General features: G+C 47.7%; 1 protein-coding gene across 1 annotated transcript in view; it reads right to left on the bottom strand.

Annotated features, from left to right (window-relative positions):
• The window catches only part of bmpr2b (bone morphogenetic protein receptor, type II b (serine/threonine kinase)), a 164,820-nt gene extending 146,297 nt beyond the window's left edge, over positions 1-18,523 (bottom strand). Inside the window, exon 1 of the mRNA XM_071340694.1 lies at positions 17,375-18,523. Within this exon, the coding sequence (XP_071196795.1) occupies positions 17,375-17,534 (160 nt within the window). The 5' untranslated portion in view covers positions 17,535-18,523. The remainder of the gene's footprint in view (positions 1-17,374) is intronic.
• Positions 18,524-26,185: the final 7,662 nt, after the last annotated feature.

The raw sequence follows: 26,185 nt of genomic DNA, 5'->3' as shown, positions 1-26,185 counted from the left end.
AGTCTGCTCTCTCCCGTCAACACTACAGTCTGCTCTCTCCCGTCAACACTACAGTCTGCTCTCTCCCGTCAACACTACAGTCTGCTCTCTCCCGTCAACACTACAGTCTGCTCTCTCCCGTCAACACTACAGTCTGCTCTCTCCCGTCAACAACACTACAGTCTGCTCTCTCCCGTCAACAACACTACAGTCTGCTCTCTCCCGTCAACAACACTACAGTCTGCTCTCTCCCGTCAACAACACTACAGTCTGCTCTCTCCCGTCAACAACACTACAGTCTGCTCTCTCCCGTCAACAACACTACAGTCTGCTCTCTCCCGTCAACAACACTACAGTCTGCTCTCTCCCGTCAACAACACTACAGTCTGCTCTCTCCCGTCAACAACACTACAGTCTGCTCTCTCCCGTCAACAACACTACAGTCTGCTCTCTCCCGTCAACACTACAGTCTGCTCTCTCCCGTCAACACTACAGTCTGCTCTCTCCCGTCAACACTACAGTCTGCTCTCTCCCGTCAACACTACAGTCTGCTCTCTCCCGTCAACACTACAGTCTGCTCTCTCCCGTCAACAACACTACAGTCTGCTCTCTCCCGTCAACAACACTACAGTCTGCTCTCTCCCGTCAACAACACTACAGTCTGCTCTCTCCCGTCAACAACACTACAGTCTGCTCTCTCCCGTCAACAACACTACAGTCTGCTCTCTCCCGTCAACAACACTACAGTCTGCTCTCTCCCGTCAACACTACAGTCTGCTCTCTCCCGTCAACACTACAGTCTGCTCTCTCCCGTCAACACTACAGTCTGCTCTCTCCCGTCAACACTACAGTCTGCTCTCTCCCGTCAACACTACAGTCTGCTCTCTCCCGTCAACAACACTACAGTCTGCTCTCTCCCGTCAACAACACTACAGTCTGCTCTCTCCCGTCGTCAACACTACAGTCTGCTCACTCCCGTCAACAACACTACAGTCTGCTCTCTCCCGTCAACAACACTACAGTCTGCTCTCTCCCGTCAACAACACTAGTCTGCTCTCTCCCGTCAACAACACTACAGTCTGCTCTCTCCCGTCAACAACACTACAGTCTGCTCTCTCCCGTCAACAACACTACAGTCAGCTCTCTCCCGTCAACACTACAGTCTGCTCTCTCCCGTCAACACTAGTCTGCTCTCTCCCGTCAACAACACTACAGTCTGCTCTCTCCCGTCAACAACACTACAGTCTGCTCTCTCCCGTCAACAACACTACAGTCTGCTCTCTCCCGTCAACAACACTACAGTCTGCTCTCTCCCGTCAACAACACTACAGTCTGCTCTCTCCCGTCGTCAACACTACAGTCTGCTCTCTCCCGTCGTCAACACTACAGTCTGCTCTCTCCCGTCAACAACACTACAGTCTGCTCTCTCCCGTCAACAACACTACAGTCTGCTCTCTCCCGTCAACAACACTACAGTCTGCTCTCTCCCGTCGTCAACACTACAGTCTGCTCTCTCCCGTCAACACTACAGTCTGCTCTCTCCCGTCAACACTACAGTCTGCTCTCTCCCGTCAACAACACTACAGTCTGCTCTCTCCCGTCAACAACACTACAGTCTGCTCTCTCCCGTCAACAACACTACAGTCTGCTCTCTCCCGTCAACAACACTACAGTCTGCTCTCTCCCGTCAACAACACTACAGTCTGCTCTCTCCCGTCAACAACACTACAGTCTGCTCTCTCCCGTCAACAACACTACAGTCTGCTCTCTCCCGTCAACAACACTACAGTCTGCTCTCTCCCGTCAACAACACTACAGTCTGCTCTCTCCCGTCAACACTACAGTCTGCTCTCTCCCGTCAACACTACAGTCTGCTCTCTCCCGTCAACACTACAGTCTGCTCTCTCCCGTCAACACTACAGTCTGCTCTCTCCCGTCAACACTACAGTCTGCTCTCTCCCGTCAACACTACAGTCTGCTCTCTCCCGTCAACACTACAGTCTGCTCTCTCCCGTCAACAACACTACAGTCTGCTCTCTCCCGTCAACAACACTACAGTCTGCTCTCTCCCGTCAACAACACTACAGTCTGCTCTCTCCCGTCAACAACACTACAGTCTGCTCTCTCCCGTCAACAACACTACAGTCTGCTCTCTCCCGTCAACAACACTACAGTCTGCTCTCTCCCGTCAACAACACTACAGTCTGCTCTCTCCCGTCAACAACACTACAGTCTGCTCTCTCCCGTCAACAACACTACAGTCTGCTCTCTCCCGTCAACAACACTACAGTCTGCTCTCTCCCGTCAACAACACTACAGTCTGCTCTCTCCCGTCAACACTACAGTCTGCTCTCTCCCGTCAACACTACAGTCTGCTCTCTCCCGTCAACACTACAGTCTGCTCTCTCCCGTCAACAACACTACAGTCTGCTCTCTCCCGTCAACAACACTACAGTCTGCTCTCTCCCGTCAACAACACTACAGTCTGCTCTCTCCCGTCAACAACACTACAGTCTGCTCTATCCCGTCAACAACACTACAGTCTGCTCTCTCCCGTCAACACTAAAGTCTGCTCTCTCCGGTCAACACTACAGTCTCCTCTCTCCCGTCAACACTACAGTCTGCTCTCTCCCGGTCTGCTCTCTCCCGTCAACAACACTACAGTCTGCTCTCTCCCGTCAACACTACAGTCTGCTCTCTCCCGTCAACACTACAGTCTGCTCTCTCCCGTCAACAACACTACAGTCTGCTCTCTCCCGTCAACAACACTACAGTCTGCTCTCTCCCGTCAACAACACTACAGTCTGCTCTCTCCCGTCAACACTACAGTCTGCTCTCTCCCGGTCTGCTCTCTCCCGTCAACAACACTACAGTCTGCTCTCTCCCGTCAACACTACAGTCTGCTCTCTCCCGTCAACACTACAGTCTGCTCTCTCCCGTCAACAACACTACAGTCTGCTCTCTCCCGTCAACAACACTACAGTCTGCTCTCTCCCGTCAACAACACTACAGTCTGCTCTCTCCCGTCAACACTACAATCTGCTCTCTCCCGTCAACACTACAGTCTGCTCTCTCCCGTCAACAACACTACAGTCTGCTCTCTCCCGTCAACAACACTACAGTCTGCTCTCTCCCGTCAACACTACAGTCTGCTCTCTCCCGTCAACACTACAGTCTGCTCTCTCCCGTCAACACTAGTCTGCTCTCTCCCGTCAACACTACAGTCTGCTCTCTCCCGTCAACACTACAGTCTGCTCTCTCCCGTCAACACTACAGTCTGCTCTCTCCCGTCAACACTACAGTCTGCTCTCTCCCGTCAACAACACTACAGTCTGCTCTCTCCCGTCAACAACACTACAGTCTGCTCTCTCCCGTCAACAACACTACAGTCTGCTCTCTCCCGTCAACACTACAGTCTGCTCTCTCCCGTCAACACTACAGTCTGCTCTCTCCTGTCAACAACACTAGTCTGCTCTCTCCTGTCAACAACACTACAGTCTGCTCTCTCCTGTCAACACTACAGTCTGCTCTCTCCTGTCAACAACACTAGTCTGCTCTCTCGTGTCAACAACACTACAGTCTGCTCTCTCCTGTCAACACTACAGTCTGCTCTCTCCCGTCAACAACACTAGTCTGCTCTCTCCCGTCAACAACACTACAGTCTGCTCTCTCCTGTCAACACTACAGTCTGCTCTCTCCTGTCAACACTACAGTCTGCTCTCTCCTGTCAACACTACAGTCTGCTCTCTCCCGTCAACAACACTACAGTCTGCTCTCTCCCGTCAACAACACTACAGTCTGCTCTCTCCCGTCAACAACACTACAGTCTGCTCTCTCCCGTCAACACTACAATCTGCTCTCTCCCGTCAACACTACAGTCTGCTCTCTCCCGTCAACAACACTACAGTCTGCTCTCTCCCGTCAACAACACTACAGTCTGCTCTCTCCCGTCGTCAACACTACAGTCTGCTCTCTCCCGTCGTCAACACTACAGTCTGCTCTCTCCCGTCAACAACACTACAGTCTGCTCTCTCCCGTCAACAACACTAGTCTGCTCTCTCCCGTCAACAACACTACAGTCTGCTCTCTCCCGTCAACAACACTACAGTCTGCTCTCTCCCGTCAACAACACTACAGTCAGCTCTCACCCGTCAACACTACAGTCTGCTCTCTCCCGTCAACAACACTACAGTCTGCTCTCTCCCGTCAACAACACTACAGTCTGCTCTCTCCCGTCAACAACACTACAGTCTGCTCTCTCCCTTCAACAACACTACAGTCTGCTCTCTCCCGTCAACAACACTACAGTCTGCTCTCTCCCTTCAACAACACTACAGTCTGCTCTCTCCCGTCAACAACACTACAGTCTGCTCTCTCCCGTCGTCAACACTACAGTCTGCTCTCTCCCGTCGTCAACACTACAGTCTGCTCTCTCCCGTCGTCAACACTACAGTCTGCTCTCTCCCGTCAACAACACTACAGTCTGCTCTCTCCCGTCAACAACACTACAGTCTGCTCTCTCCCGTCAACAACACTACAGTCTGCTCTCTCCCGTCAACAACACTACAGTCTGCTCTCTCCCGTCAACAACACTACAGTCTGCTCTCTCCCGTCGTCAACACTACAGTCTGCTCTCTCCCGTCAACACTACAGTCTGCTCTCTCCCGTCAACAACACTACAGTCTGCTCTCTCCCGTCAACAACACTACAGTCTGCTCTCTCCCGTCAACACTACAGTCTGCTCTCTCCCGTCAACAACACTACAGTCTGCTCTCTCCCGTCAACAACACTACAGTCTGCTCTCTCCCGTCAACAACACTACAGTCTGCTCTCTCCCGTCAACAACACTACAGTCTGCTCTCTCCCGTCAACAACACTACAGTCTGCTCTCTCCCGTCAACACTACAGTCTGCTCTCTCCCGTCAACACTACAGTCTGCTCTCTCCCGTCAACACTACAGTCTGCTCTCTCCCGTCAACACTACAGTCTGCTCTCTCCCGTCAACACTACAGTCTGCTCTCTCCCGTCAACACTACAGTCTGCTCTCTCCCGTCAACAACACTACAGTCTGCTCTCTCCCGTCAACAACACTACAGTCTGCTCTCTCCCGTCAACAACACTACAGTCTGCTCTCTCCCGTCAACAACACTACAGTCTGCTCTCTCCCGTCAACAACACTACAGTCTGCTCTCTCCCGTCAACAACACTACAGTCTGCTCTCTCCCGTCAACAACACTACAGTCTGCTCTCTCCCGTCAACAACACTACAGTCTGCTCTCTCCCGTCAACAACACTACAGTCTGCTCTCTCCCGTCAACAACACTACAGTCTGCTCTCTCCCGTCAACAACACTACAGTCTGCTCTCTCCCGTCAACACTACAGTCTGCTCTCTCCCGTCAACACTACAGTCTGCTCTCTCCCGTCAACACTACAGTCTGCTCTCTCCCGTCAACACTACAGTCTGCTCTCTCCCGTCAACACTACAGTCTGCTCTCTCCCGTCAACAACACTACAGTCTGCTCTCTCCCGTCAACAACACTACAGTCTGCTCTCTCCCGTCAACAACACTACAGTCTGCTCTCTCCCGTCAACAACACTACAGTCTGCTCTATCCCGTCAACAACACTACAGTCTGCTCTCTCCCGTCAACACTAAAGTCTGCTCTCTCCGGTCAACACTACAGTCTCCTCTCTCCCGTCAACACTACAGTCTGCTCTCTCCCGGTCTGCTCTCTCCCGTCAACAACACTACAGTCTGCTCTCTCCCGTCAACAACACTACAGTCTGCTCTCTCCCGTCAACAACACTACAGGCTGCTCTCTCCCGTCAACAACACTACAGTCTGCTCTCTCCCGTCAACAACACTACAGTCTGCTCTCTCCCGTCAACAACACTACAGTCTGCTCTCTCCCGTCAACAACACTACAGTCTGCTCTCTCCCGTCAACAACACTACAGTCTGCTCTCTCCCGTCAACAACACTACAGTCTGCTCTCTCCCGTCAACAACACTACAGTCTGCTCTCTCCCGTCAACAACACTACAGTCTGCTCTCTCCCGTCAACAACACTACAGTCTGCTCTCTCCCGTCAACACTACAATCTGCTCTCTCCCGTCAACACTACAGTCTGCTCTCTCCCGTCAACAACACTACAGTCTGCTCTCTCCCGTCAACAACACTACAGTCTGCTCTCTCCCGTCAACACTACAGTCTGCTCTCTCCCGTCAACACTACAGTCTGCTCTCTCCCGTCAACACTACAGTCTGCTCTCTCCCGTCAACACTACAGTCTGCTCTCTCCCGTCAACACTACAGTCTGCTCTCTCCCGTCAACACTACAGTCTGCTCTCTCCCGTCAACAACACTACAGTCTGCTCTCTCCTGTCAACAACACTACAGTCTGCTCTCTCCTGTCAACAACACTACAGTCTGCTCTCTCCCGTCAACACTACAGTCTGCTCTCTCCTGTCAACACTACAGTCTGCTCTCTCCTGTCAACAACACTAGTCTGCTCTCTCCTGTCAACAACACTACAGTCTGCTCTCTCCTGTCAACACTACAGTCTGCTCTCTCCCGTCAACAACACTAGTCTGCTCTCTCCTGTCAACAACACTACAGTCTGCTCTCTCCTGTCAACACTACAGTCTGCTCTCTCCCGTCAACAACACTAGTCTGCTCTCTCCCGTCAACAACACTACAGTCTGCTCTCTCCTGTCAACACTACAGTCTGCTCTCTCCCGTCAACACTACAGTCTGCTCTCTCCCGTCAACAACACTACAGTCTGCTCTCTCCCGTCAACAACACTACAGTCTGCTCTCTCCCGTCAACAACACTACAGTCTGCTCTCTCCCGTCAACACTACAATCTGCTCTCTCCCGTCAACAACACTACAGTCTGCTCTCTCCCGTCAACAACACTACAGTCTGCTCTCTCCCGTCAACAACACTACAGTCTGCTCTCTCCCGTCAACAACACTACAGTCTGCTCTCTCCCGTCAACACTACAGTCTGCTCTCTCCCGTCAACACTACAGTCTGCTCTCTCCCGTCAACACTACAGTCTGCTCTCTCCCGTCAACAACACTACAGTCTGCTCTCTCCCGTCAACAACACTACAGTCTGCTCTCTCCTGTCAACAACACTACAGTCTGCTCTCTCCCGTCAACACTACAGTCTGCTCTCTCCTGTCAACACTACAGTCTGCTCTCTCCTGTCAACAACACTACAGCCTGCTCAGTTGGCAAATGGGTCTTCCAAATGGATAATGACCCCAAGCATACTTCCAAAGTTGTGGCAAAATGGCTTAAGGACAAGTCAAGGTATTGGAGTGGCCATCACAAAGCCCTGACCTCAATCCCATAGAAAATGTCTGTGCAGAACTGAAAACATGTGTGCGAGCAAGGAGGCCTACAAACCTGACTCAATTTTATCAGCTCTGTCAGGAGGAATGGGTCAAAATTCACCCAACTTATTGTGGGAAGCTTGTGGAAGGCTACCTGAAACGTTTGACCCAAGTTAAACATTTTAAAGGCAATGCTACCAAATACTAATTGAATGTATGTAAACTTCTGACCCACCGGGAATGTGATGAAAGAAATAAAAGCTGAAAGAAATCATTCTCTCTACTATTATTCTGACATTTCACATTCTTAAAATAAAGTGGTGATCCTAACTGACCTAAGACAGGGAATTTTTACTAGGATTAAATGTCAGGATTTGTGAAAAACTGAGTTTAAATGTATTTGGCTGAGGTGTACGTAAACTTCCCAACTTCAACTGTATATGCATGACAAATGTATGTGACGTTTTTCTTTTGAGTAACAACAAATACCTGTTTAGAAATGATTCCACTGATCTGTCTGGTATCATATAATTAAGCTGTAACTAATGCCGTCTGTCTCTAGTTCATCCTCTGTTGAGAACGACCTGTATCTATAGCCTGGCTGAAACAGTCAGTGGTCAGAGGAGAGGCTGCTGGGAGGAGAGGCAGCTGGGAGGAGAGGCTGCTGGGAGGAGAGGCTGCTGGGAGGAGAGGCTGCTGGGAGGAGAGGCAGCTGGGAGGAGAGGCAGCTGGGAGGAGAGGCATGGACAGTGGCAGACAGCCAAACAGCACAAAGACAGCCTGTTTGTTTGTTTGTTTGTTTGTTTGTTTGTTTGTGATGTATATATACACCAAGAGTGTGCAAAGCTGTCATCAAGGCAAAGAGTGGCTAACTTTGAAGAATCTCAAATCTAAAATATATTTTGATTTGTTTAACACTTTTTTTGGTTACTACATGATTCCATATGTGTTATTTCATAGTTTTGATGTCTTCACTATTATTCTACAATGTAGAAAATAGTACAAATAAAGAAAAACTCTAGAATGAGTAGGTGTGTCCAAACTTTTGACCGGTACTGTACAAACACATTTTTAAAGAGGCATTTTATTTCAACGTTGTCAGTGTGTACAAATACTGTTATTATAACAGTTTGCCAAAACTACTATAAATGTTGAAACCAGGTCAGAAGCAACCCAAACACTTCCTGTTTCCACTGTGTCAGAACGTGACAATGAAGCACAGTGTAAACAGTAGTGATTTAACGATTCACCAATCAGACACAGTGTAAACAGTAGTGATTTAACGATTCACCAATCAGACACAGTGTAAACAGTAGGGATTTAACGATTCACCAATCAGACACAGTGTAAACAGTAGGGATTTAACGATTCACCAATCAGACACAGTGTAAACAGTAGGGATTTAACAATTCACCAATCAGACACAGTGTAAAACAGTAGGGATGTAACGATTCACCAATCAGACACAGTGTAAACAGTAGGGATTTAACGATTCACCAATCAGACAAAGTGTAAACAGTAGGGATTTAACAATTCACCAATCAGACACAGTGTAAAACAGTAGGGATGTAACGATTCACCAATCAGACACAGTGTAAACAGTAGGGATTTAACGATTCACCAATCAGACAAAGTGTAAACAGTAGGGATTTAACGATTCTGGGAAAACATTTTTTACTTTCTTTCATTGTCCGATAGCCAAATACACATTCACGCATTTCAGCATTGTCTCAGTGAAGACTTCTGACTGGCCCATGGACTGATGTTTCAGCATTGTCTCAGTGAAGACTTCTGACTGGCCCATGGACTGATGTTTCAGCATTGTCTCAGTGAAGACTTCTGACTGGCCCATGGACTGATGTTTCAGCATTGTCTCAGTGAAGACTTCTGACTGGCCCATGGACTGATGTTTCAGCATTGTCTTAATGAAGAGTTGGCCGTTCGGCCTAGAATATGTGGACAACTACAAATACCTAGGTGTCTGACTAGACTGTAAACTCTCCTTCCAGACTCACATTAAGCATCTCCAATCCAAAATTAAATCTAGAAGTGCTTCCTATTTCACAACAAAGCCTCCTTCACTCATACTGCCAAACATACCCTCGTAAAACTGACTATCCTACCGATCCTCGACTTCGGTGATGTAATTTACAAAATAGCTTCCAACACTCTACTCAGCAAATTGGATGAGGTCTATCACAGTGCCATCCGTTTTGTCACCAAAGCCCCATATACTACCCAACACTGCGACCTGTACGTTCTCGTTGGCTGGCCCTCGCTTCATATTCGTCGCCAAACCCACTGGCTCCAGGACATCTATAAGTCCATGCTAGGTAAAGCCCCGCCTTATCTCAGCTCACTGGTCACCATAGCAACACCCACCCCATAGCACGCGCTCCAGCAGGTATATTTCACTGGTCATCCCCAAAGCCAACACCTCATTTGGCCGCCTTTCCTTCCAGTTCTCTGCTGCCAGTAACTGGAACGAATTACAAAAACCGCTGAAGTTGGAGACTTTTATTTCCCTCACTAACTTTAAACATCAGCTATCTGAGCAGCTAACCGATCGCTGCAGCTGTACATAGTCCATCTGTAAATAGCCCATCCAATCGACCTACCTCATCCCCATATTGTTTTTATTTACTGTGCTGCTCTTTTGCACACCAGTATCTCTACTTGCACATCATCATCTGCTTATCTATCACTCCAGTGTTAATCTGCTAAATTGTAATTACTTCGCTACTATGGCCTATTTATTGCCTTACCTCCTCATGCCATTTACACACACTGTATATAGATTTTCTTTTTTCTACTGTATTATTGACTGTACACTTGTTTATTCCATGTGTAACTCTGTGTTGTTTGTGTTGCACTGCTTTGTTTTATCTTGGACAGGTCGCAGTTGTAAATGAGAACTTGTTCTCAACTGGCCTACCTGGTAAAATAAAGGGTTAGGGTTATATATATAATATATAAATACCTGGTTAAAATCTATAAATGTGAGACATGCACAAACAGTTACAAGGCTGTTGAGTTGGTGGCAGGCGGATGAGCAATATCCACCATCGTAGTACGGACGAAGCCTGAACTGGAATGTGAAGCTAACTGAAGCTGGCTAGCGTTAGAAAACCCAGAGTAGATGTAGCTTGCTTTGTAGGACACCCCTCAGGCCAGACTGAACGACACATTGACAGAGACGGACAGCAGTTCGTTCGTAAATTCCCTCTGGCTCTCTACTCCGATTTCAGAGCACTCTGGTCTGAGTGTACCAGAGCGCAGAATAACTGATGAATTTACGAACGCTCAACATTTACGAACGCTGAATATCACCGGTGTCACTAAACGTCGGCAAAAAAAACATAATTAAATAGTTGTCAGCAGCACAGGTCACCAACGCTCTGGTTAACATGAAAACAGAGTCACCAACGCTCTGGTTAACATGAAAACAGAGTCACCAACGCTCTGGTTAACATGAAAACAGAGTCACCAACGCTCTGGTTAACATGAAAACAGAGTCACCAACGCTCTGGTTAACATGAAAACAGAGTCACCAACGCTCTGGTTAACATGAAAACAGCCTCTGCTAGGGAGAGTAACATGGTCAGAGTGGGATGTTCTCTCATCATGTGTCTGGAAGTAGCTAGCCAACGTTAGCCAGTTAGCTTGGGTGCTTGACTGCCGTTGTGAGGACGGAGCGCTCGTATCAACCCTACTCCTCGCTCGGAACCGCTCCGAGAGCAAAAAGCTCTGAATTTATAAAACGCCCAGAGAGCACTGCCACTCCAGCGTGAATTTACCAACGCACCCTAAGTGGCATCCTGCAGCTGGAACTAAACAGCTGGTTGTTTATGGGGGAACAATAAGCCAATCTGTTATGTAGAGATAGAAGAGGTGATGAAGAGTAGAGGCAAGAGGAGAACACAAAACAAGGAGAGACTACAGTACTGTCTGGTAGAGGGCAGTCTGTATAGACTACAGTACTGTCTGGTAGAGGGCAGTCTGTATAGACTACAGTACTGTCTGGTAGAGGGCAGTCTGTATAGACTACAGTACTGTCTGGTAGAGGGCAGTCTGTATAGACTACAGTACTGTCTGGTAGAGGAACGTCTGTATAGACTACAGTACTGTCTGGTAGAGGGCAGTCTATATAGACTACAGTACTGTCTGGTAGAGGGCAGTCTGTATAGACTACAGTACTGTCTGGTAGAGGGCAGTCTGTATAGACTACAGTACTGTCTAGTAGAGGGCAGTCTGTATAGACTACAGTACTGTCTGGTAGAGGGCAGTCTGTATAGACTACAGTACTGTCTGGTAGAGGGCAGTCTGTATAGACCACTGTACTGTCTGGTAGAGGGAAGTCTATATAGACAACTGTACTGTCTGGTAGAGGGCAGTCTATATAGACCACTGTACTGTCTGGTAGAGGAACGTCTGTATAGACTACAGTACTGTCTGGTAGAGGGCAGTCTGTATAGACTACAGTACTGTCTGGTAGAGGGCAGTCTGTATAGACTACAGTACTGTCTGGTAGAGGGCAGTCTGTATAGACTACAGTACTGTCTGGTAGAGGGCAGTCTGTATAGACTACAGTACTGTCTGGTAGAGGAACGTCTGTATAGACTACAGTACTGTCTGGTAGAGGGCAGTCTATATAGACTACAGTACTGTCTGGTAGAGGGCAGTCTGTATAGACTACAGTACTGTCTGGTAGAGGGCAGTCTGTATAGACTACAGTACTGTCTAGTAGAGGGCAGTCTGTATAGACTACAGTACTGTCTGGTAGAGGGCAGTCTGTATAGACTACAGTACTGTCTGGTAGAGGGCAGTCTGTATAGACCACTGTACTGTCTGGTAGAGGGAAGTCTATATAGACAACTGTACTGTCTGGTAGAGGGCAGTCTATATAGACCACTGTACTGTCTGGTAGAGGAACGTCTGTATAGACTACAGTACTGTCTGGTAGAGGGCAGTCTGTATAGACTACAGTACTGTCTGGTAGAGGGCAGTCTGTATAGACCACTGTACTGTCTGGTAGAGGGCAGTCTGTATAGACCACTGTACTGTCTGGTAGAGGGCAGTCTATATAGACCACTGTACTGTCTGGTAGAGGGCAGTCTATATAGACCACTGTACTGTCTGGTAGAGGGCAGTCTATATAGACCACTGTACTGTCTGGTAGAGGGCAGTCTGTATAGACTACAGTACTGTCTGGTAGAGGGCAGTCTGTATAGACCACTGTACTGTCTGGTAGAGGGCAGTCTATATAGACCACTGTACTGTCTGGTAGAGGGCAGTCTGTATAGACTACAGTACTGTCTGGTAGAGGGCAGTCTGTATAGACTACAGTACTGTCTGGTAGAGGGCAGTCTGTATAGACCACTGTACTGTCTGGTAGAGGGCAGTCTATATAGACCACTGTACTGTCTGGTAGAGGGCAGTCTGTATAGACTACAGTACTGTCTGGTAGAGGGCAGTCTATATAGACTACAGTACTGTCTGGTAGAGTGGCAGTCTGTATAGACTACTGTACTGTCTGGTAGAGGGCAGTCTATATAGACTACAGTACTGTCTGGTAGAGTGGCAGTCTGTATAGACTACTGTACTGTCTGGTAGAGGGCAGTCTATATAGACTACTGTACTGTCTGGTAGAGGGCAGTCTATATAGACTACAGTACTGTCTGGTAGAGTGGCAGTCTATATAGACTACAGTACTGTCTGGTAGAGTGGCAGTCTGTATAGACTACAGTACTGTCTGGTAGAGGGAAGTCTATATAGACCACTGTACTGTCTGGTAGAGGGCAGTCTGTATAGACTACAGTACTGTCTGGTAGAGGACAGTCTGTATAGACTACAGTACTGTCTGGTAGAGGACAGTCTGTATAGACTACAGTACTGTCTGGTAGAGGGCAGTCTGTATAGACTACAGTACTGTCTGGTAGAGGGCAGTCTGTATAGACCACTGTACTGTCTGGTAGAGGGCAGTCTGTATAGACCACTGTACTGTCTGGTAGAGGGCAGTCTGTATAGACTACAGTACTGTCTAGTAGAGGGCAGTCTATATAGACTACAGTACTGTCTAGTAGAGGGCAGTCTGTATAGACCACTGTACTGTCTGGTAGAGGGCAGTCTGTATAGACCACTGTACTGTCTGGTAGAGGGCAGTCTGTATAGACTACAGTACTGTCTGGTAGAAGGCAGTCTGTATAGACTACAGTACTGTCTGGTAGAGGAACGTCTGTATAGACCACTGTACTGTCTGGTAGAGGGCAGTCTGTATAGACCACTGTACTGTCTGGTAGAGGACAGTCTGTATAGACTACAGTACTGTCTGGTAGAGGACAGTCTGTATAGACTACAGTACTGTCTGGTAGAGGACAGTCTGTATAGACCACTGTACTGTCTGGTAGAGGGCAGTCTGTATAGACCACTGTACTGTCTGGTAGAGGACAGTCTGTATAGACTACAGTACTGTCTGGTAGAGGAACGTCTGTATAGACTACAGTACTGTCTGGTAGAGGGCAGTCTGTATAGACCACTGTACTGTCTGGTAGAGGGCAGTCTGTATAGACTACAGTACTGTCTGGTAGAGGGCAGTCTATATAGACCAGCATTTCCTCTGAAAATGACATTTAAATGAGTGTGTGAAATGTGTCTGGAACAGGCGGGACAGTCAGTCTATCACTGGGTGAATGAGTATTGTGGGGGAGGGGGAGATTTTCAGTCTGTTCAGTGCCAGCAAGCAGAAATAGTCAGAAGAAGGGGGGGGGGGGAATCAGCGTCACCACAAGGGAATGTCTCTCCCCCTCCTCCCCTCCCCCTCCTCCCCCCATAGAGCCAGAGGGAGACATTGTTTAGTCTGATGCCTGCAGCAGGAGAGCAGCACAGTGTCCTGTACACAGACACACCAGACCCTCCCTTCCTACGTTCAAACTGCTAATTACACCAGCAGCATACAGAGATTATCACAGTGTACTGCATGTTACAGGGACAAGGTCTTATGTTGGATAATATCTCTGAAGTCTTCAGAGCAAATCAGTGCTTACGGTTCACAGTTTTGCTTGAAACCTTTAGTCTGGTTGTAAGTGCTTGAAGAGCCGCCTACTTGTGTGTGTGTGTGTGTGTGTGTCGTATACCATATTTTACGATATACCGGTATTGATGCAGGGACCGGTTTGTGTTTTTACTTTACCTTCTATAATGATATTTCAATGTTTGTATTGTTAAATGTGATACGCCACTCTGTCGTGTGTAATGTCCGTGTTCATAGTTTCCTCTGTTTGCTACTTGAGTTGCCTCTCTCCTCCTCCCCCCGCCCCATCCCCCCAAGCCTCGCCCCCCCGACACCCCAAGCCCCGCCCCGTCACCCCAAGCCCCGCCCCGACACCCCAAGCCCCGCCCCGACACCCCAAGCCCTGCCCCGTCACCCCAAGCCCTGCCCCGTCACCCCAAGCCCTGCCCCGACACCCCAAGCCCTGCCCCGTCACCCCAAGCCCTGCCCCGACACCCCAAGCCCTGCCCCGTCACCCCAAGCCCTGCCCCGACACCCCAAGCCCTGCCCCGCCCCCCCAGGCCCTGGTTTTTGCTCTGACATGCACTGTCAACTGGGGGACCTTATATAGACAGGTGTGTCCCTTTCCAAATCATGTCCAATCAATTGAATTTACCACAGGTGGACTCCAATCAAGTTGTAGGAACATCTCAAGGATGATCAATGGAAACAGGATGCACCTGAGCTCAATTTCAAGTCTCATAGCAAATCCACTAGATGTTGGAACATTGCTGCTATAACAGCCTCCACTCTTCTGGGAAGGTTTTCCACTAGATGTTGGAACATTGCTGCTATAACAGCCTCCACTCTTCTGGGAAGGTTTTCCACTAGATGTTGGAACATTGATGTGGGGACTTGCTTCCATTCAGCCACAACAGCATTTAGTGAGGTCGGGCACTGATGATGGGTTGATTAGGCCCGGCTCGCAGTCAGTGTTCCAATTCATCCAAAAGGTGTTCGATGGAGTTGAGGTCAGGGCTCTGTGCAGGCCAGTCAAGTTCTTCCACATCAATCTCGACAAACCATTTCTGTATGGACCTCGCTTTGTGCACGGGGGCATTGTCATGCTGAAACAGGAAAGGGCCTTCCCCAAACTGTTTACCACAAAGTTGGAAGCATTGAATCATCTAGAATGTCATTGTATGCTGTAGTGTTCCGATTTCCCTTCGCTGGAACTAAGGGGCCCAAACTGTGAAAAATAGCCCCAGACCATTATTCCTCCTCCACCAACCTTTACAGTTGGCACTATCAATTCGGACATGTACCGTTCTCCTGGCATCGGCCAAACCCAGATTCGTCTGTCGGACTGCCAGATGGTGAAGCGTGATTCATTATTCCAGAGAATAATGGTCTGGGGTGTGAGGGGGTCTGGGTGGGAATAGCATGGGGTGTGAGGGGTCTGGGGTGTGAGAGGTCTGGGGTGTGAGGGGGTCTGGGGTGTGAGGGGGTCTGGGGTGTGAGGGGTCTGGGGCGTGAGGGGTCTGGGGTGTGAGGGGGTCTGGGGTGTGAGGGGGTCTGGGGTGTGAGGGGGTCTGGGGTGTGAGGGGGTCTGGGGTGTGAGGGGTCTGGGGTGTGAGGGGGTCTGGGGTGTGAGGGGGTCTGGGGTGTGAGGGGGTCTGGGGTGTGAGGGGTCTGGGTGGGAATAGCATGGGGTGTGAGGGGGTCTGGGGTGTGAGGGGGTCTGGGGTGTGAGGGGGTCTGGGGTGTGGGGGGTCTGGGTGGGAATAGCATGGGGTGTGAGGGGTCTGGGTGGGAATAGCATGGGGTGTGAGGGGGTCTGGGGTGTGAGGGGGTCTGGGGTGTGAGGGGTCTGGGGTGTGAGGGGTCTGGGGTGTGAGGGGTCTGGGTGGGAATAGCATGGGGTGTGAGGGGTCTGGGGTGTGAGGGGTCTGGGTGGGAATAGCATGGGGTGTGAGGGGTCTGGGTGGGAATAGCATGGGGTGTGAAGGGTCTGGGGTGTGAGGGGTCTGGGTGGGAATCGCATGGGGTGTGAGGGGTCTGGGGTGTGAGGGGTCTGGGGTGTGAGGGGGTCTGGGAGTGGCTTTTGCCTATTGTTTGGGATGTCTTACTCATTGGAAGAAAAAGAGTTTGGTCCAAATCAGATGTTCGGTACTATATTTATTTAAAATTATATAAATCCTATAAATAAATAAAAATGGCCAATTTGGGTGCAATCAATTATCTTAATTTCTCAGGGGTCAAAATATGTTATATTTCAACAAAAATAATGTTGCAAGAATGCTTATCTTATCTGTTTCTAACGGAAGAAACCGTTTCAAAAACAATCTGAGATGGTGGGTGTCATGGCTCGCTGGAATGACATGGAATGACCTAGCTACAGATGGTCACACCAGATAATATGATATAACCAACATCATACTGGTAGTTACAGGTGTGTCTATACAAAACGTTGCCAGAGATTTTTCAACTAACCTGGTATTTGCGATACGATCCTCGTCCTCATTTTGTGGAAACAGGTGTCTCATAATATGTCCGTGTCCAGTTGCAGGGGTCCGTTTGAATTTAGAAAAATGCTCAGTTATTTAAAAAAAAATACAAAATGAGACTCCTGTTCCCAAGAATTAGAGGACGAAGGGTATCACGAATACCAGGTTAGTTAAACACTACCAGTATAAACGGTCCAAAATGTTTAGGTTAAATCACATTATCTGGTGTTACAATCTGTAGCTAGGAAAGGCCCAGGTAATAGAATAGTCCATATAAACTGGGTGGTTTGGAGCCCTGAATGTTGATTGGCTGACAGACGTGGTATATCAGACCGTATACCACGTCTATGACAAAACATGCATTTTTACTGCTCTAATAAGGTTGGTAACCAGTTTATAACAGCAATAAGGCACCTCAGGGGGTTTGTGAGATATGGTTAAAATATATTATCCATTAACTCAAACCTATTTTCCAATTACATCATATGGAAATGTATTTAGGTATTATTTATTTCATCGCATTAAGCAAAACAGCGCAAGGCCAAGAAAGGTTCAACTTACCAGCGACGGGACTGAGAAGCAGGATGCCGCACAGCCCCAATGCCAGCGCCGACATTCGGCCCAGGACTGCCATGGCTGCTGGGATTATTTGGGACGGGCGGTTTCTCCCAGAAGTTGTCGTTTTTTCGCCCCCTTCAATCTGTGAGCCAGACGAGCACATTCGCCCCCCGGACTATCTAATAATCCAACATAGTCCAAATCAAATACGATGGATGAATAAATGTCTTCTAGGTCTAACAGTTGATATTCATGATTTTTACCTAACCTTGATTGTCCAAACAGTCATTTAGGTCCCAGACAGTGCAACAACAAAAAATATGATAAAAAAATATACAAAATCACAAGCTAACATCAATATTGAAACAATTTATGGGCTATCAAAATAGCTAACGTTGTCTGTCTACTTTATGACCTAGCTAGCTATTCTTTTTGATTGCCAAAAGGTTTTAGTTCGACATCCGAGTCTCCACTGTACTGGGCTACAGTAACGTTAACGTTACCTACATATTCAGACATCAAACGTTAACGTTCACATAACTAACAAGCTAACTAGCATTCACGAAAGAAAAAATACATTTATACTTCAAAACAACTAGCTAGCACGCTGTTTATGATACGATTTTAAAATCCATGAAACGCAGCTAAAGTAACCGTACATGTCCCAAAGGCCAACTAACGTTAGCTAACTAGACAGTCATATATTTTTGTCTGGCTGCCACTGTCAGATAACCAGGAAGATTATACTCGTTCAGCTAAACGAGCTAGCAAACGGACAAAAACAGTAATCACAAAATTGATGATCCAACTTGTTTTAAAAAGATATTCCGATCAAATCCGTCTGATATCCAACACGCAGACGATAAAAACCCTCTTCTGCCCAGATGAAAATCTTTCACGTTGTGCAAGACAAGACTGACTGGTCGCGGGTCGGTACGCAGAGACTGTGGCGATTAGACTCCCAAAAAGGGCCTTTAAATCGAAGAGGGAAAAAGGGTTGATTTAAAAATGTCGCAGTATTCAAAACAGATTTCCAGTAACTGTTATATGTAGCTAACATGTCCATTTTATTTGTTCTATGTCCCGTTTAACCATAGCTTTCTGTTATCAGCGGCCAGCCTTCAACTTCGCTTCTGTGCAGTCTAGGGCCGAGCTGCTACTGGGCTGGGTCATTCCGATATTATGGTGCCTTTTGGTCCTCATCATTTTGGGGGGGGGGGGGGAGTATACATATAGATATTTTTACATTTTAGTATTCTATCAGAAAAAGTAAATGTTGGACTTTCAGAAAAACATATTGGTCAATATCAGACACTTAATTTTTTGTTGGTGCATTTTTTAACCTGTTAGGTGCATAATCCTAAAGAGGATGGAAACGTGGGGCCTAAATTAGCCATAGCTCTGTGAGTGAGCAATACTGAGCTAGCATAATGTTGAACACTTCAACAGGATTTTAACTTCTCCATCAACCATATTTGAACATTTTGAAATGTGGTTAATTTTCGCTATAATTTTACACTAAATTAGAAGTGATATTTCCTGGGCCAGAAAAGGGTACCATAACATCGGAATGAACCAGCTGGCTACACGCAGGCAGACAGACCGAGTCCCGCCTCCTCCACCCAATGTTCTCACCGGTCATTATCAACCCAACGTCACAGTAAGGTGCACTGCGGAGACTTCCATCTGTCTGCTGGGGGTAAAGGAGACCCCAGGGCCGATAAAAACATTGACAACTACGTTTTGTTTTCAAATGATTGTTAAATAAAATGTTATAACTTTTTGGGGGGATTTGATCATTTCCGATTATTCCACATTTCATCAGAGTCGAGCCATGTTCGATTTATCCAACCTATGGACCACACAGCAACTGCCTCTGCAACGCAATGCTGCAAGGCAAACGTAGATTTCCATTGGAAATTGATTTTCTTCTCGTGTACCAAACAACAATTATATAATTTTTTATTTATTTGACCTTTATTTAACTAGGCAAGTCAGTTAACAATGACGCATTCCCCGGCCAAACCCGGACGATGCTGGGCCAATTGTGCGCCGCCCTATGGGACTCCGAATCACGGCCAGATGTGAAACAGCCTGGAATCAAACCAGGGACTGTAGTGATGCCTCTTACACTGAGATGCAGTGCCTTAGACTGCTGCGCCACTCGGGAGTTTGATGCATCTGGTGGACATGAAGCGTAACGCCTTGATCACACCAATAGCGTTGGGGCGGCAGGTAGCCTAGTGGTTAGAGCGTTGGACTAGTAACCGTAAGGTTGCAAGATTGAATCCCTAAACTGACCAGGTAAAAATCTGTCGTTCTGCCCCTGAACAAGGCACTGTTCCTAGGCCGTCATTGTAAATAAGAATTTGTTCTTAACTGACTTGCATTGCAAATTTGCATTCCGGCAGGAAGTCATTCATTGTCAACGGAGCAGTCCGCAATGCTACCCAACTAGGCTGCGGTGCGTTGTGGGTACATCACTAGGCTGCGGTGCGTTGTGGGTACCTCACTAGGCTGCGGTGCGTTGTGGGTACCTCACTAGGCTGCGGTGCGTTGTGGGTACCTCACTAAGCTGCGGTGCGTTGTGGGTACCTCACTAGGCTGCAACACGTTGTGGGTACCCAACTAGGCTGCGGTGCGTTGTGGGTACCTCACTAGGCTGCGGTGCATTGTGGGTACCTCACTAGGCTGTGGTGCGTTGGGGGTACCTCACTAGGCTGCGGTGCATTGTGGGTACCTCACTAGGCTGCGGTGCATTGTGGGTACCTCACTAGGCTGCGGTGCATTGTGGGTACCTCACTAGGCTGCGGTGCATTGTGGGTACCTCAGTAGGCTGCGATGCATTGCGGGTACCTCACTAGGCTGCGGTGCATTGCGGGTACCTCAAAGGCTGCGGTGCATTGCGGGTACCTCACTAGGCTGCGGTGCATTGTGGGTACCTCACTAGGCTGCGGTGCATTGTGGGTACCTCACTAGGCTGCGGTGCATTGTGGGTACCTCAAAGGCTGCGGTGCATTGTGGGTACCTCACTAGGCTGCGGTGCATTGTGGGTACCTCACTAGGCTGCGGTGCATTGTGGGTACCTCAAAGGCTGCGGTGCATTGTGGGTACCTCACTAGGCTGCGGTGCGTTGTGGGTACCTCACTAGGCTGCGGTGCGTTGTGGGTACCTCAAAGGTTGCGGTGCATTGTGGGTACCTCAAAGGCTGCGGTGCATTGTGGGTACCTCACTAGGCTGCGGTGCGTTGTGGGTACCTCACTAGGCTGCGGTGCGTTGTGGGTACCTCACTAGGCTGCGGTGCATTGTGGGTACCTCAAAGGCTGCGGTGCATTGTGGGTACCTCACTAGGCTGCGGTGCGTTGTGGGTACCTCACTAGGCTGCGGTGCGTTGGGGGTACCTCACTAAGCTGCGGTGCATTGTGGGTACCTCACTAGGCTGCGTTGCGTTGCGTTCCGCTTCACGACTGTCATGATGTGTTTGGACCATGTTAGTTTGTTGGAGATGTGGACACCAAGGAACTTGAAGCTCTCAACCTGCTCCACTACAGCCCCGTCGATGATAATAGGGGCGTGTTCGGTCCTCTTTTTCCTGTAGTCCACAATCATCTCCTTTGTCTTGATCACGCTGAGGGAGAGGTTGTTGTCCTGGCACCACATGGCCAGGTCTCTGACCTCCTCCCTATAGGCTGTCTCGTTGTTGTCGGTGATCAGGCCTACCACTGTTGTGTCATCGGCATTTACATTTAAGTCATTTAGCAGACGCTCTTATCCAGAGCGACTTACAAATTGGTGCATTCACCTTATGATATCCAGTGGAACAACCACTTTACAATAGTGCATCTAACTCTTTTAAGGGGGGGGGAGGTTAGAATGATTACTTTATCCTATCCTAGGTATTCCTTAAAGAGGTGGGGTTTCAGGTGTCTCCGGAAGGTGGTGATTGACTCCGCTGACCTGGCGTCGTGAGGGAGTTTGTTCCACCATTGGGGTGCCAGAGCAGCGAACAGTTTTGACTGGGCTGAGCGGGAACTGTACTTCCTCAGAGGTAGGGAGGCGAGCAGGCCAGAGGTGGATGAACGCAGTGCCCTTGTTTGGGTGTAGGGTCTGATCAGAGCCTGAAGGTAAACAGGTCAAATGTAATGATGGTGTTGGAGTCGTGCCTGGCTCTGCAGTCATGAGTGAACAGGGAGTACAGGAGGGGAATGGGCACGCACCCCTGAGGGGCCCCTGTGTTGAGGATCAGCGTGGCGGATGTGTTGTTACCTACCCTTACCACCTGGGGGTGACCCTTCAGGAATTCCAGGATCCAGTTGCAGAGGGAGGTGTTTAGTCCCAGGGTCCTTAGCTTAGTGATGAGCTTTGTGGGCACTATGGTGTTGAACGCTGAGCTGTATTCAATGAACAGCATTCTCACATAGGTGTTCCTTTTGTACAGGTGGGAAAGGACAGTGTGGAGTGCAATAGAGACGGCATCATCTGTGGATCTGTTGGGGCAATATGCAAATTGGAGTGGGTCTAGGGTTTCTGGGATAATGGTGTTGATGTGAGCCATGACCAGCCTTTCAAAACATTTTATGGCTACAGACGTGAGTGCTACGGCTCAGTAGTCATTTAGGCAGGTTACCTTAGTGTTCTTGGGCACAGACACTATAGTGGTCTGCTTAAAACATGTTGGTATTACAAACTCGGACAGGGAGAGGTTGAAAATGTCAGTGAAGACACTTGCTAGTTGGTCAGTGCATGCTCGCAGTACACGTCCTGGTAATCTGTCTGGCCTTGCGGCCTTGTGAATGTTGACCTGTCTAAAGGTCTTACTCACATCGGCTGCGGAGAGCGTGATCACAGAGTCTTCTGGTACAGCTGGTGCTCTCATGCATGTTTCAGTGTTATTTGCCTCGAAGCGAGCACAGAAGTAGTTTAGCTCGTCTGGTAGGCTTGTGTCACTGGGCAGCTCTCGGCTGTGCTTCTCTTTGTAGTCTGTAATGGTTTGCAAGCCCTGCCACATCCCATGAGCGTCAAAGCCGGTGGAGTACGACTCGATCTTAGTCCTGTATTGATGCTTTGCCTGTTTGATGGTTCGTCGGAGGGCAGAGTGGGATTTCTTGTAAGCTTCCGGGTTAGAGTCCCGCTCCTTGAAAGCGGCAGCTCTAGCCTTTAGCTCAGTGCGGATGTTGCCTGTAATCCATGGCTTCTGGTTGGGGTATGTACGTACGGTCACTGTGGGGACGACGTCATAGATGCGCTTATTGATGAAGCCAATGAGTGAGTGAGTTCTAGCTATCTACCGACCGAAACATTAACTTAACCTAGCCAAGACCAACAACACAAACAAACGGACTATACAGCTACATGTAGAGAGTGTCATTACAAACAGACTATACAGCTACATGTAGAGAGTGTCATTACAAACAGACTGTACAGCTACATGTAGAGAGTGGCATTACAAACAGACTGTACAGCTACATGTAGAGAGTGTCATTACAAACAGACTATACAGCTACATGTAGAGAGTGTCATTACAAACAGACTGTACAGCTACATGTAGAGAGTGTCATTACAAACAGACTATACAGCTACATGTAGAGAGTGGCATTACAAACAGACTATACAGCTACATGTAGAGAGTGGCATTACAAACAGACTGTACTTAACAAGTTAAATGTCTTAGCTGTGATTAAATGTTCAGCTATGTGAAGGACATCAGCCCACATTGAAAAGCCTGAAGCCACAGGGCTCTTTCTCCCTACTTATTATTTCTGCATTACACAAAAAATTGACGACGAAGTTGGCTCCTTTACACTGGGGGGGGTCAATGGAAAACAATGTCCCCCCCCCCCCCAATTTGTGGGTGTGGTGGATCGGAATTCCTTCTTATTACGTGAATATCAACTCGGACAAGTAGCATGCATTACTGGGCGGCAGGCAGACTCAGGGTTAGGGTAAGGCAGAGGTCGGTAATCCAGAGGGGGGCAAAGGTACAGGTCGGCAGGCAGAGTGGTCCGGCAGGCTCGGAGTCAGGACAGGCAAGGGTCAAAACCAGGAGGGCGAGAAAAGAGAAACTGGAAAACACAGGAGCTGAGACAAAACGCTGGTTGGCTTGAACAAACAAGACGAACTGGCAACAGACAAACAGAGAACAGAGGTCTAAATACATAGGGGATAATGGGGAAGATGGGCGACACCTGGAGGGGGGTGGAGACAAGCACATAGACAGGTGAAACAGATCAGGGTGTGACAGATACAGTTGAAGTCAGAAGTTTACATACACTTAGGTTGGAGTCATTAAAACTCGTTTTTCAACCACTCAACAAATTTCTTGTTAACAAGCTATAGTTTTGGCAAGTTGGTTAGGACATCTACTTCGTGCATGACACAAGTCATTTTTCCAACAATTGTTTACAGACAGATTATTTCACTGTATCACAATTCCAGTGGGTCAGAAGTTTACATACACTAAGTTGACTGGGCCTTTAAACAGCTTGTAAAATTCCAGAAAATGATGTCATGGCTTTAGAAACTTCTGATAGGCTAATTGACATAATTTGAGTCAATTGAAGGTGTACCTGTGGATGTATTTCAAGGCCTACCTTCAAACTCAGTGCCTCTTTGCTTGACATCATGGGAAAATCAAAAGAAATAAGCCAAGACCACAGAAAGAAAATTGCAGACCTCCACAAGTCCGGTTCATCCTTGGGAGCAATTTCCAAATGCCTGAAGGTACCACGTTCATCTGTACAAACAATAGTACGCAAGTATAAACACCATGGGACCATGCAGCCGTCATACCGCTCAGGAAGGAGACGCATTCTGTCTCCTAGAGATGAACGTACTTTGGTGCGAAAAGTGCAAATCAATCCCAGAACAACAGCAAGGACCTTGTGAAGATGCTGGAGGAAACAGGTACAAAAGTATCTATATCCACAGTAAAATGAGTCCTATATCGACATAACCTGAAAGGCCGCTCAGTAAGGAAGAAGCCACTGCTCCAAAACCGCCATAAAAAAGCCAGACTACGGTTTGCAACTGCACATGGGGACAAAGATCGTACTTTTTGGAAAAATGTCCTCTGGTCTGATGAAACAAAAATAGAACTGTTTGGCCATAATGACCATCGTTATGTTTGGAGGAAAAAGGGGGATGCTTGCAAGCCGAAGAACACCATCCCAACCGTGAAGCACGGGGGTGGCAGCATCATGTTGTGGGGGTGCTTTGCTGCAGGAGGGACTGGTGCACTTCACAAAATAGATGGCATCATGAGGTAGTAAAATTATGTGGATATATTGAAGCAACATCTCAAGACATCAGTCAGAACGTTAAAGCTTGGTCGCAAATGGGTCTTCCAATGGATAATGACCCCAAGCATACTTCCAAAGTTGTGGCAAAATGGCTTAAGGTCAACACAGTCAAGGTATTGGAGTGGTCATCACAAAGCCTTGACCTCAATCATATAGAACATGTGTGGGCAGAACTGAAAAAGTGTGTGCGAGCAAGGAGGCCTACAAACCTGACTCAATTTTATCAGCTCTGTCAGGAGGAATGGGTCAAAATTCACCCAATTTATTGTGGGAAGCTTAGGGAAGGCTACACGAAACGTTTGACCCAAGTTAAACAATTTAAAGGCAATGCTACCAAATACTAATTGAATGTATGTAAACTTTTGACCCACTGGGAATGTGATGAAAGAAATAAAAGCTGAAATAAATCATTCTCTCTACTATTATTCTGACATTTCACATACTTAAAATAAAGTGGTGATCCTAACTGACCTAAAACAGGTAATTTTTACTAGGATTAAATGTCAGGAATTGTGAAAAACGGAGTTTAAATGTATTTGGCAAAAGTGTATGTAAACTTCCGACTTCAACTGTATATGTCCTGGTGGTGGCAAGCACACACTCAAGAAACACCCACATCAAACCACACCCCGAAGCCAACTCACGTTGGGCTTCTTCCATGTCCGCACTTCTTGAGAAGCAAGCCAAAAAAACGAGGCCAAATTAGCTTAAAAACAATGTTGAAAAGGAGATGTTAGTACTTCGTAGGCCTACGTTGGTTGGAATAAAAAGTACAGTAGGTCTACTTACCACAACGTTTAGCCAACTATACAAAGTTTCTACCGGTAGCTAGCATAGTCAACATCGTCAGCTAACAGTACATTTGCAAATGGACCTTTCTGCTGCTTGACAGGCAGAGCCTGATGGGAAATGAACCTACCCCTCTCCTACTTCTCAGGTATACTCAGGTTCACTTTTACTTTATATTGCTCCATTTAATGGCGACCAATGTAGAGAGATATCGCTACCCTTCGCGTTAGCCGCAGAAAATGTTGCAGACGACAGTATTTTTTCAGTGACAACACGTTTCTGGCTGCCTTCTTCTGTTACACACAGGTGTTCGACACATGCTAGATTTTATTTTTTATTTTTTTATTTCACCTTTATTTAACCAGGTAGGCTAGTTGAGAACAAGTTCTCATTTACAACTGCGACCTGGCCAAGATAAAGCATAGGGGTGTGAACAGACAACAACACAGAGTTACACATGGAATAAACAATAAACAAGTCAATAACACAGTAGGAAAAAATAGTCTATATACATTGTGTGCAAAAGGCATGAGGAGGTAAGGCAATAAATAGGCCATAGGAGCGAATAATTACAATTTAGCAGATTAACACTGGAGTGATAAATCATCAGATGATCATGTGCAAGTAGAGATACTAGTGTGCAAAAGAGCAGCACAGTAAATAAAAACAATATGGGGATGAGGTAGGTCGATTGGGTGGGCTATTTACAGATGAACTATGTACAGCT

Source organism: Salvelinus alpinus, chromosome 14 (genome assembly GCF_045679555.1).
Source record: "Salvelinus alpinus chromosome 14, SLU_Salpinus.1, whole genome shotgun sequence".
Classification (NCBI taxonomy): domain Eukaryota; kingdom Metazoa; phylum Chordata; class Actinopteri; order Salmoniformes; family Salmonidae; genus Salvelinus; species Salvelinus alpinus.
This window is presented reverse-complemented; position numbering and strand designations above follow the sequence as displayed.